Raw genomic sequence first — 12,352 nt, 5'->3', positions numbered from 1 at the left:
TCATTACTGGACTGGTGAGCATGCATTAGCTGGATAAAAGATTTTGCTGCACCAGAGTCAATGTCAAAAGCACTGCTCACAATTTCTGTTGCCCTGTCACTGACTGTCCCCTTTTGTTGTTCAAGTTGTTCATTAATCACCTCCTCTATTACATTAAAGCCAATGATCGGATCCTCTGCCACATTGGGGTCACTGGAAACCAGTACTGGTACTAGCGGGCTATCACTAACACCATCTGACTTGCTCAGTTTGAATTCTACAGGTATCCACCCCATAAATGGTATTTCCGTCTGATTGGCTGCAAGTCCATTTAATGGTATTGGCCCAAGGAGTTCATCTATTGCTCTGATAGTGCTATTGGGCAGATGCTCAGCTCGCCATTTGTCATTTATTACAGTTGCTTGAGCGCCTGTATCCCACAGTGCTGTCACTGATACATTATCAAAGGTACATTTCACGATTTTACGTTTCCCTATCAATTGGATGAGTTTTTTACCTTGTCTTGCTGAGAGGTAATTGACTTTGCATGTCTCGGCTAACTTATTTCTTTGTACCTCTTCCCCAGCTAAGTGTTGCTGAACTAGCCTGACTGCTCTACACAGGGGTTTGTGTTACTGCCAGTGATACTCCTGACACGTCTTGGAGCAATAGACTGTAGCTGAACAACCTGTACATGTCTGTAACCTTCTGTCTGTGCATTCCTTCTGCAGACAGTAGTGGCAGCGGCGGGACTCTGACAGTTGTGGCTGGGTCACTGCCGGTCCCTCAGCAGCAACCCTCCGCAGTTTCCCTGCACCTGGCATGGAGCTCTGCATCCTCTGGAAATGTGGCCGAGCTGACCACACTTGAAGCAGTGAATGCAACTTCCTCCTTCTCCTTTGTCCTGACACGCCCTGCAGCCCCTCCTTCCCATGTCCTTGCTCTCTGCCACTTGTTTGGAGTTCTGTGATTTGACAGTACTCATGGAGGCGAGTACCATCTGTTTCATTTCAGCTACCTCTGTCTGAAGTTCTCTTACCAGGGTGTACACCTGAGGCTCAGGTGGAGGAGGAGCTGTTTTTGCCTTTTCCTTGGAGGGCTCTTTGGTGTTCCTCACTGTCTGTATACTCTGGGCTGAGGAGGAACCCTGTGAACCATCCCAGGTGTTGCTGGTTGTCTGCAGCTCAGCCACTCTGGGTGTCTTGGTACTGTTCTTCTTTAACTTGTTCAGTCTCTCAGTCTCAAGGTTAGCTGCTTCATTTATTTTTTCAATCAGGGTTTAATCTGTCACGTCCAGATTATCAAGAAAGGGCTTGATCTGGAATTTGATATTGTCATTGAGCAGTCCTGTACCCACTGACCTCAGAAACTTCCTTTTGACTAGATCTGCATTGTAGTGTTCCTCTGACTCTCTCTCCTTGGATGCAAAGAGCAGTCTGTCTTCTAGTTTGATAGCTCTGAACAAGAAATCTTGTGCTGACTCTTTTGGTTCTTGAGAGACACTGATCAGTTTTTGGCACAGGTCTGATGTGTCATCTTCTTTGTAATGTCCCTTTAATATTGTTTTTAGCTGAGGCAGGGTCAAACCAGTCTTTATTTCAAGCATGTCACGCAGCTTTAGGCCTGGGCTGATGGTCCTTATCACAGCCTCTATGACTTCTGACTCACCATGATCCTTGCGGAGCCCGCTCCCCATCTGGTGCATGAGGTTGGTGTATGACAACTTGTCACGCTGACCTCCTTCACCAATTTGGCCACAGATGCGAAACTCTCTGCGGATGGTCACTTCTGGCACCTTGGCTGGCGGCAGGTTCTGGATCGGGTTTACTGTGGCGTCATCAGATATGTTCAATTTGACACCAAGCATTTTTATTTCCTCTTCTAAGGCTGTTGCAGCTCCAGATATTTTCCTTCCATCTCTGCCCGGTCATGACATTCCCGCTCGTCCCCCTTGTTGCACTACCCCGTTTTGCCGCCCATCAAGGTTAACAGTTCTTGAGTCATCTAAATCGCTTCCTCTGCCTCTGCGTTTTGTTCTACATCATCCAATTTATTTCCCGCCATTTTAACAAGTGTTCGTCCGCTCATATTTTCAACAGTCTCGTCGTCTTCTTCAACGCATTTTTAGATATTTACAGACCTCCACTATCCGGTCCCAGTTCAGCTGGCATAGTATGGTGGTGGCTCGGTCCAAAAGTATCTCCAAATCCATCTTGCTTTTGTCGGCTGTTCTTTTTCGTTCCAAGTTCGTCTCTGTTGAAAAGCCCTCTTCTTCCGTCTGGTGCCTGTAATGACGACTGCGCTCTCCGGTTGAACTTTTCTCCTGGCTGGCTCGCCAGAATATGTTGCAGCCAAGGACTCAGGCAGATGCAGGACTGCCGTACAACTAGCAATGTCTTTATTTTTGCTTTAAACAACGAAAACAAAGCAGTCTATGCTCACTCTTACAGTCACACACTTTCTCTGCTACTAAAAACGATTGTCTTCTTCTCTTGGCTACCATGACAACAGTTTTCTTCTTCTCCTTCATAACTCACTTTTTTTCGACTCAACAGCATAACGTGGTGGCGAGAAGCAGACAGCGCATCCACAAACAATACTGAATGAGATACAAACTCACAAACACTTTATGCAGTTTAAATTTAACCCATTAGATTAATTAAATTCTGCAAATTAACCTGTTAAACTCAACTAAATTACAAAAGAAAATAAATTGGGCAGGGGTCTCTGATTTAACAGTAGGGAATGTCCTCGTTAACAAATATAAAATATCTTACTGATATCCATTGATCCCTCACATATACACTTTCTCATTTAAGGGAATGGAAAGGTGTGTCCAAACTTTTGACTGGTACTGTAAGTCAGACCTCAGTTACCATGGAAACGTATCGCACTATTCCACTAGTGCTGGTCAGGCTATTTTTCAGGCTTGGCTTCACCTCAAGTTTAACAAGTGTTACAACCAATTTGTCAGACTGAAACAGAGTTTTCAGTGTACCTCTTTGAAAGTTCCTCTTTACTGCTGCACTTTGAACATGACTCAATTTACATTACCAGTCACATCATATCAAAAAGATATTAGCTTAAAATCTGAGCTGCTATCTTTTTTAGTCTTGAGTATCTGCACAGTAGGCCTTGATCCCACGATGTCATGACCACAAGAGCGATGCAACAAACTGAGCTAACGGAGGAGTTCATCTCTGATATTATATTTTCATCTCTGTTTGTGTCAAAGTCTGAACTCAATGCTGCTCTATAATGCAAAAGTTTTCTTTATATTATGTTAAATTATGGAATATGTGGCTCTTTGGCCATGAACATTACAATTTTGTCTTTACCATGTTTTTTTTCTTCACTGTGTCATCATGAAATAAACCAGTCTTGACTTAGTCTGATCTCATTAGCTCTGAGTTGGTTTTATGAAACAGATTAATCCAGGTTTGGTTTGTTAGGCTTATTCAAGACAAGCTTTTCCCAGCTTTTCTGTGTCAACTTAATGAAACAACCTTCTTTACACACACACACACAAGTGTGGCTAAATTTCACAAAAGACAGCACTGATACAGTGAACTATAGTCACTGTGTAAGAGAGAAAATCCAGGTTGTTGTTTGGTGATATTTTTTCTTTTTTCTTCCACCAGTATATTACTTGCTAAACACTGACTGGCTGAAATGACATGCCTCATATATCCAGCACGGCAGAGTTGAATTGACGGCAGAAGAAAATCAATGGTAAACATGAGATTTTGATGACAGCCTCTCAGAAGTAATCCATTGTGAAAGACTGTAAGGTGACAGGTCCTCCTGCAACAACAGATCACAGTTTCATGCGCGATGTCACAGGCCTACATATCTTGTAAGATAGAACAACACATATCAAAACCACATAATGCATAATAACATATATACCAATAATGGTGTTGTGTGTCTAATGATAGCACTATGCCTTAAAGCCCAATGCACAAATGATACCACAGCAGTGTGATGCTTACCGTGTGTGTCACACTTAATACAAAACTGTGCTGAGTAGGTATTTCATTAAAAAACAGTCTCTCAGAATACTGTAAGAGACAGGCTATTATTTTTCACCAGGAGCCTTGTTTAATGATGCTATACATTAAAAACAAGATGATCATTTCCCCTGAAAGTTTTGGGTTTAAACTGATTGCAATTAAGTGCAATTATTTACTTCTCAACTTATCTGATTTTTATGATCAAATTTCAAGTCAACCTGCAGATCTTATGGATAACATAATGCCAATTTTTCCATACCCCATGAATCTTGACTTTAACTGTAAGATGCGTTCATTTAAGTCAATTCTTTATACTACACAACCCTAATAATCTGTTAAGACCTATAGGAAACATAATGGAGTGCATTCTGTCCATATTGATGGCGCCTGTGGTGTGGTTGAAAGATCAATGCAGTCTTTAGTCACAAAGTGTATTTAAAGGTCATGTGGATACTCTCTTCCTCACTTATTTGTACGTCACACCCTGTTACAGTTTGCCAAATGCCTACAGCTCAAATCCTTAATTGAATATAAAAAGGTCCTTGCAAGGACTGATATGGAAATTGACACAGTTATATACAATGCTACCAGTTGTATACCGTGGGATAGTGAAAGCTGCTGCTTTTATTTTAGTTTTTGCCTTTCTGAACAGTAAGAATACCCCATAGATGGTAGATAAACAACAGCCTTCATACAGCCTACTTCCAGAATGCCTAGATGACGTAATAGCGCCCTGCGTTTCCGAGGATCAATTGGGTAGTGAGCTCCTAGTCTGAGCTAATGCTAATTAGCATTGGCTAGATCAAAAAGACAGTAACTTCAAGTCTTCATTGATCCACACAGGTATTGCAAAATTATCATCATTATTTTCAACACTGTAGCTTGTTTTAAGACGGATGGAAATGACGAGGGAAGTGTTGTGTAATATTTTGTGTAGTTGTGACTTGTGAAAAGTTTGTAGTTAAATGTTTTAGCTAACATGCTAAGTCTTGGCTCATCACTGCTGTTAGGAATATTTTTAGAAACTTAGCTAGCATTATCTCAGACATTAGATTTTGTAACTGTGCTAATTTTCTTTGATTACAGGATTTAGGTTTCAGTTGTTATAAACATATTTATTGCCAGATTTGGGGGGAATTTCTGAAAAGCAGGGACTATGTTATTTTAGTTTTCATATGTCTTTGTCCTTGCCGCCTTTTTGTGTAATTAGCGCTGTGTGTGCAGGAGTGAGACTGCTGAAGGAATGTTAAGTGTTAGCTGCATTGTGTGTTTGTTAGATGTACAGTAGGAGTGAAGGTAAACATGAAAGTGTTAATTGGGCTTTATGTGTCTTTGTTAAATATGGCTATTTTTAGTAGGTAAGGATTTTTATGCTGCCAGACTCAGAAAAATGAACATCTGCTGAATGTTTTTTGTATTATTTCATATTATTATTTCAAAATCATATCAAATTTTGGCTGGATAGACTATTGGATTATTTCAAATAGCTAGTCTAAAACAGTTGGTAATAAATGAAGACAGGCTTGAGCAACAGACTAACTCTTATACTCTTCATTGATCCACAGCGCTATCTAGTCTGTGTATCCCTTGCTGCCAGTTAAGATATCCTCTTGGTCTGAAGAAGGTAAGATTTACTGTTGGCCTTTTTCATAGCAGACATTTTGGCTTGTCACAGGCGTCACTAATGACCTTAACAATGGCTCTGCTCTATACAGGTGTGCCAGTAAGTAATGACAGTGTCACAGTAAGCCCACATGCACAATACCAGAATCCTCCAATCAAAGCAGCTACTGTCAATGGAATTCAGCCAGTGTTCTTTTTTATTATTTACACCTGTGCTTCTTCCTACTGTGACATGTCAAAATTCCATGAAAAATGCCCACTGTGTTTCAGCATAGATCTGCAGGAGGATTCAAATTCCCCCTACAGTATTTCACATGCCCAAGGAAACTCCTTCTTTTTGTACATCCATCACACGATGTCTTCCAACCTAGGCTGCATTTCAAAGCCCTGTAAATATTTCAACAATGTCATTTTCATGTGAAGGGGAGAGGCACGCTTTCAATTGTGTTCCTCAGAGGAACCACCCACTCAGATATGCTGTGGACAATGGCTTCCTGATCACGCAATACTTGGGAAACTGGGCTGGGGATGGAACAGGAGATTTGGCAAAAAGACAGAGGCAAAATATAAACAATTCATACAGTCCCATAGTGCATTCATGATTATTCATTCATACTAGCTACTGCTACAGTAAAAATTGTAGCAAATTGTAGAGTTTGTGTTGAATTTTGATGCACAGACATCATGCTCTTAACACAAGATCTCAGTGCAAGTGGCCTGTAAAAAACTGAGAGGTAAATTATTTTAGACTCTTAAAATAAGAAAATTAAACCAACACTCTGACATTACCCATAAGAAAGTCTATCAACATCAATGATTAACATGTTTGCATAGCTTATTGCAGCCAAGGGGCACAGCTTGCTGCAAGCTGCTGGCGAGACAATCATCCAACCAGAATTTAAATGTAAAAGTTAGAAGACAGAATAGGTTGAAAAGAGGATAAAGAGAGAAGATAAGGTCAGAGGGCAGAACAGGGTGATGCAGTAGAGCCAACAAGGCATGGAGTCTGACAGCTGAAGGGCCATGGGGTAAAAGGAAAGGAGACCTCACTAAACCTCAGAGGAAGGTGTGTGTATGCACTGAATGTGTATGTCTGTGTGCGTTTGTGTGTGCAGGCAAATGTTCACGTAAGGTATGTTCAGCTGGAAGGGTGCAGGTGTGGAGGCCTGTCAGGTCATGGTGTTAGAATGGGGCAGAGGGGCCAATCCTGCCAAATCCTCTGACTCAGGGTGTGAATAACCTCTGTGTTTGTACTTGCATTCATGTGTTCTTGTTTGAGTGTGTTGCAGAAGTACTTTTTTCAACACCTGGAAACTGGGAGGTGAGATGTCCAACAGTCTGTCAAGTCTTTAAACTTGCTTGTTCCCCCAGTTGGCACTCAATGTGTTCAATTCCAAAGTCCTTAAGCAGTATTACTACTTCCCACTAATTAATCAGTACGCTGATTTGTACATCAAATGTATTAAATTAAACTACAATTTACAAACAAATATTCTGCATATGCAGCATATCTTTTTAGGATCCTTATTAATGTCAATGGCGACAAATGACATATTTTGATTGTCAACCTAATGATCTATTGTAGTCCAATAGAACAGAATGTTTACTGATGCACTGGTGCTCAGTTAGCGCATATTAAAATGAATATAGCAAACTTAACACTTTATCTACGACAGGATGCAGTAAAATAATCCAATGGTGCAACTACCAAGGTATTTATACTGTACTTTAACTAACAAAGCTTTCAAATTTCTCTTGAAAAATACTGTAAAATACAAGGTTGAAAATTATATAAGCACACAGGAATAGAAGCATTGATACAGTTGGTGGGTTATGGATTGAGCTATAGGGAAAGAGCAAAAAGAAACCTAGCAACAGAATAAGTGAAGCAAGCAGACGTGTTGACAAAACAAAGCAGTTATCCTAATACGATGAGTATATAGTGTATGTTGTAATATCTTGATGGTTCAGTTGTTGTGAGCCTGGAAAGCAGACTTGTGCCTGCAAGGTGTAGAGAATAAGATACAGCTTTTCCTTGGCTGCTTGTTCGGTCGTCTCCTTTGCACACTATAAAGAAATTAGTAGCAGTAAAACTTCAAAACTGTGATGTGAGTTTTTTTGTGTTTACACTTTGGTTCTCCAAGGTACTCTGTTAAATGCTAGGTCCTCTACCATGCTGTCAAAAACAGGAGGCTTTGTCTGAGCTTTTCATGTCTTATCTAGGTCTGAGCCAAATGAAATGTCAGGCCATCATCCCTCCTCAGTTTAACGGGAAGCCGCACACAACTCAAACCAGCTAGAATGCTCTGCAATTAAATGCGTCCCCAGAGCTACAAAAGCTTTCTCTAAGCTGAGGTTCCTGTTACATTGTATGCTGCAGGACGCAACACATCTATTCAATAGCAGCTCAACTGTGCCTGCCGACAATAGCCCAGGAAGAATATTGGGGTGGTGGAGTATTGTGACATTTGATGGCAAATGTGTTGGTACTGGGATTATCTCTACAGCAGCCAATACACAGTGAGCCAACTTTACAATTTTCTGAACACGGCACCTGTCTGGGCACTAATCACAAAGGGTTTGTGTCTACTCTATACATGATCATTGGCTTTCTCAGACAATAAATGGTTCACAATAATGTGTATTGTTGTATGCAGAGGCTCAAAAATTGCATTGCTGCTGGGTTCGGATTGAGGACTTTGGTCTTTGGCTACCGGACTGCACTTATCAAAATCACTTAAAATCTGTTTCGTTTACTAAATGTAATTGTATTTGTTGCTTGTGTCAGTTTAGTGAATATAATGAAAATTGTGGCAGAAAGCGGTGGAATAATAGAGGTTATCTGATCAGCCAGTGCATGCAAAACATCGCTTGGAATAATAACTCATGCATTCAGAGTTAAACACACATTTTCCTAAAAATGCCAAAAAAAAGCACACAGCTAGTTGTTACAGACATTTTGACTTATCTAAACACTAAACAGGTGTAACTAATAACAGCTATATTTCATTTAGATGTGCCAGTGCAGGGGCTCTGGTATTGTGTATGCTAGCGCACTGGCATGGCTTACTGGCAAGGCTAAATGGAATAGAGCCATCATTAATGTTATTAGTCACACCTGTGATTTTTCTGCCATGTGAAAAGCCTATTGTGCCTATTTTATAATACAGTAGGTTTTACTGCTGCAAACATGGTTTATGGAACCAAACCAATCCACCACTCCACAAATCTATTGCCAAGAAGCCACAGATTAAATTATTGATGGAGCACATGTTTATGTAGGTTCATTCTGTTGTGGCAGGTCAGGGCTTCAGTTCATTGTCGGAGGTGTTTACTGTAGTAAACAACTGAAGGACTCCAAAGAAGGTTAGGCGAGTCCTTCCTCTGCCCACTGACTTACACATTTGACTGTCTCATTCAAGAGAAATGCGGCAGTCAGCCAGCTGGTATAATATGGTCTTTGCTGGGGTTCTGGTTGCACAGGAGCCAAACTCTGGTGACTCATCTCCACTCAGGAGGGGAGATGCCAGACACAGAAGTGGCGTTTGTCAGTGAGAGTGAAAATAACCATCTGCAGGCCGTCTCGCTAACATCTTTTATTTACCGACACCACCCTGTCTTGCCTGCTGTCTGTCCGCTGGCTAGCTAACTGGCTGATAGACTGACTGGATGTTTGATTTGCAGTCTGTCTGGGTCCTCACTGACTTGTTTACTGTCTGTGTAAGCTGACTGACTTGCTTGTCGCTAATGGCTCACTTAGCCTCAACATCTATCTGATTAGCTCTCTAAGTGTAGCTCTGTAAATAAATATTTGCCCTCAGAAAACCTACTTAAAACTGTAAAACACTAATTAAATCCATGATTAGACTCGCATACATGCACCAGTGTGTGCATACAGCATGTATGGCTCTAACCAAAGCTTGCACAGATTTGGATCTCCACATCAGATGTTAAAAGTGTAGGGCTGAGACTAGCAGCAAATTGTAAAGTAAGAGACTCAATGATCAAATCCCCCACTCAGTCAGTTCATTATTTAGTCTTTTACTGAAGTCGGGGCTGCTGTATTGACAAAATCCAGTCCCTATGGTCTGTTCTCTCTAAAACTCGCAGACCAATTTCCTGATTTTCTTGACTCTTTATCTGTATGCGTGAGTGTGCGCGCCTAGCTCGAGCAGGAAGAATAAAAAGGCTTGTATTGATGATTTAAAACAATTACAATCAATGTTATAGAGGTAGGGTAAAACATTTTTTCTAATGTTTCTAAATCATACACAACATCATGACACATCATGTGCAGAATGTACAGTCTGTAACAGAAATAGTAAAATGGTGTAGAAAAAAATTTGTAGTATGTGTCTGTGGTAATCTTTAAAAGAAAAGTTAATTACCACAGAACAGCAGCTTCAGTCTGCCAGTTATTTTTAACCAGTGCATGTCAAACCAGTCTAACCCGTCCTTTTCCATGCTTGTGTCAGTTTTGGAGTAAGACAAATGACTGGAAGGGCTAATGAGTTTAATGAGGTTTCTGGATTTGCAGTGACCACTGACCTGCTGTATATTTATAAGACAATCTGTGTGTTTTCAATTAGTGTCTAATCAAGCACCAGGCTACAGGCAGTCAAGTCACACACAAAGGAAAAGTCAATTCATGGAACTTCAGTGTCACAAAATCACCTTGTATTATATAACTGAAAATTAATTGAATAAATAAGCAAGTAGCAGGTAATTGTGTGTAGCTGGTCGTCTATCTGTGTTGCTAAGATAAAAGGAGTAAAGATTTCATGACACCATTGTAAGGTATCTGTTTATGGCATCTCAAATGTTGCTGCCTGTAGAGCATCATATTCACTTGTGTATCTTGGCCTAATAATAAAATGCAGCAGAATGCAAAGAGAATAAACAGATCTATCCATGCAGCACTGATGTTAATTTGCTACAGTTGGAGAGGTGATGTTTGATGAAGGTCGAACACCCACATGTTATGAGTTTTCTCTTTTTTTCAAATAACTGACTTTGCTTTGAAAGGAACTGTCAGTTAGAAATGCATCACTTTCCCGTATCCTCAATAAAGTAATTAAAATTGTGATAAGTGGGGCATCACTTTTTAACGAGTCTATGAGGACCCCGATTTGTGAAGTGACATAATGGCATTGGCACAGGTGAGAGTGTGACTTTGTGTGTTGCAGACTAATTACTGTTTGTAAATGGAGTCCACCCTTTAATACTCATTCACATGCCACAAGCTTATCTGCAGTATTGTAGATTTAGGTTTGTTGGGCGCATGACGGACTGACATGTTTAATGGAGTTCTTCTAACTATCTGTCATTTTCTACTCGCTCCCTTTTCAGTCAAATTTAAGTTTGTATGAGATCCTGGCATTTTAGCATAATGCAAAAATGACTTTTGTATTTGAAACTGTGACAGTCCCCTGCCTTGTTCTCATACTCTGTCATACATCTATAATGCAGCAGGTATCTGGTGGGCGGAGAGGTGATCATCTCAGTTGGAAGCAGCTGGGCATGGTGCCCTCATACTATCAGACTTTAATTTCGTATTTAAAGGACCAGAGTGTAAGATTTAGTTGCAGATTGCAACCAACTGAGAACCTACTGTGGCCATGAAACTCACAAAAAACACCAAAGGCCCTCTCTAGAGCCAGTGTTTGGTTTGTCCGCTCTGGGCTACTGTAGAAACGTGGCAGTGCAACATAGTGGACTCTGTGGAAGAGGACTCGCTCCCTATGTAGAAAGGGCTCATTCTAAGGTGACAAAATCACAATGATTCTTATTTTCAGGTAATTAATTACACTAATTAAAACATACTCATGAATATTATATTCCATATCTGCCAATCCCATTCCACCAGGTGTCACTAAATTCTACACACTAGACCTTTAACACTTTATTAGATAATAAAAGCCCCTCTGATCTGATGAAAAACGTATGTTTTACTTATAATAGCACACTGTATTGTATCTGGCACTGTGTAGAACAAATATAATATAGTCATGTAATATCAGACCGCTTGGATTTAATTTGAAGTAATTCCAGATCACCGGAAAGAGTCAGGTCATTTCATATGTTTTGATGGATGCTGGGATTTGTATCTGAATTGTGGACAAATGTATTTGTATTTGTAGTTTCTTAATTTGAAAATCAGCTCTTAAGAAAATTGCAGTATGATTCAAGTGACTGCAACTGTGCATCAGAGTGGTGGTTTTGTTAATAACTTGAGTACAATTATATAGTAATTTTAGATTTTACTTCTAACACGTGATCTTCTTACAACATGAGTAATGCACCAACGTCCAATCAATCATTGAAGAATACGTAAGTCTTACATTTCTGCTGCAATATAGCTACTTCATTTCTCCAGATCAACTTGATTGGATAATCCTGCTTAGATTCAAGGTAGTAGCAGAGGTCAACATAGACCTCTCTACAAACAAAGTAGATTTCTTTAGCTGCTTAGAAACTGGCTTGACATTGACTGCTAATACACCCATTTTTTTGTTACTTAAACACTGTAGTTGTACTACAAGCATTTAAAGACCATGTTTCTTCTTTGTGTGTGTGTTAATATTAGCAATGCCGGTACCAGACCAGCCTGCAGAGCAGGAGAAGGGGGCCATGGTTCCCCCTGTGATGCCAGCCTCCAATGGAGACAGATCTGAGACAGAGACGACCTCCTCCATCCTGGCCTCTGTCAAAGAGCAGGTAGGAACTTTCTCATTTAA

At 40.4% G+C, this 12,352-nt stretch overlaps 1 protein-coding gene across 3 annotated transcripts in view; it reads left to right on the top strand.

Moving 5' to 3' along the window:
- ctnnd2a (catenin (cadherin-associated protein), delta 2a) overlaps positions 1 to 12,352 on the top strand; it is a 279,187-nt gene that overhangs the window by 31,949 nt on the left and 234,886 nt on the right. The window contains exons 1-3 of one of the 3 annotated variants that reach the window (XM_042399029.1): positions 4,557 to 4,835; positions 5,558 to 5,616; positions 12,202 to 12,332. In XM_042399029.1, coding sequence (XP_042254963.1) covers positions 12,204 to 12,332 — 129 coding nt within the window. In that variant the 5' untranslated portion in view covers positions 4,557 to 4,835; positions 5,558 to 5,616; positions 12,202 to 12,203. Of the gene's footprint in view, positions 1 to 4,556; positions 4,836 to 5,557; positions 5,617 to 12,201; positions 12,333 to 12,352 lie in introns of those variants that run through there. The other 2 variants (XM_042399031.1, XM_042399032.1) reach the window with 2 other exon arrangements.

This window comes from Thunnus maccoyii, chromosome 21 (genome assembly GCF_910596095.1).
Source record: "Thunnus maccoyii chromosome 21, fThuMac1.1, whole genome shotgun sequence".
NCBI lineage: Eukaryota > Metazoa > Chordata > Actinopteri > Scombriformes > Scombridae > Thunnus > Thunnus maccoyii.
Note: the sequence above shows the minus strand (reverse complement) of the source record. Positions and strands in the feature narration are given on the sequence as shown.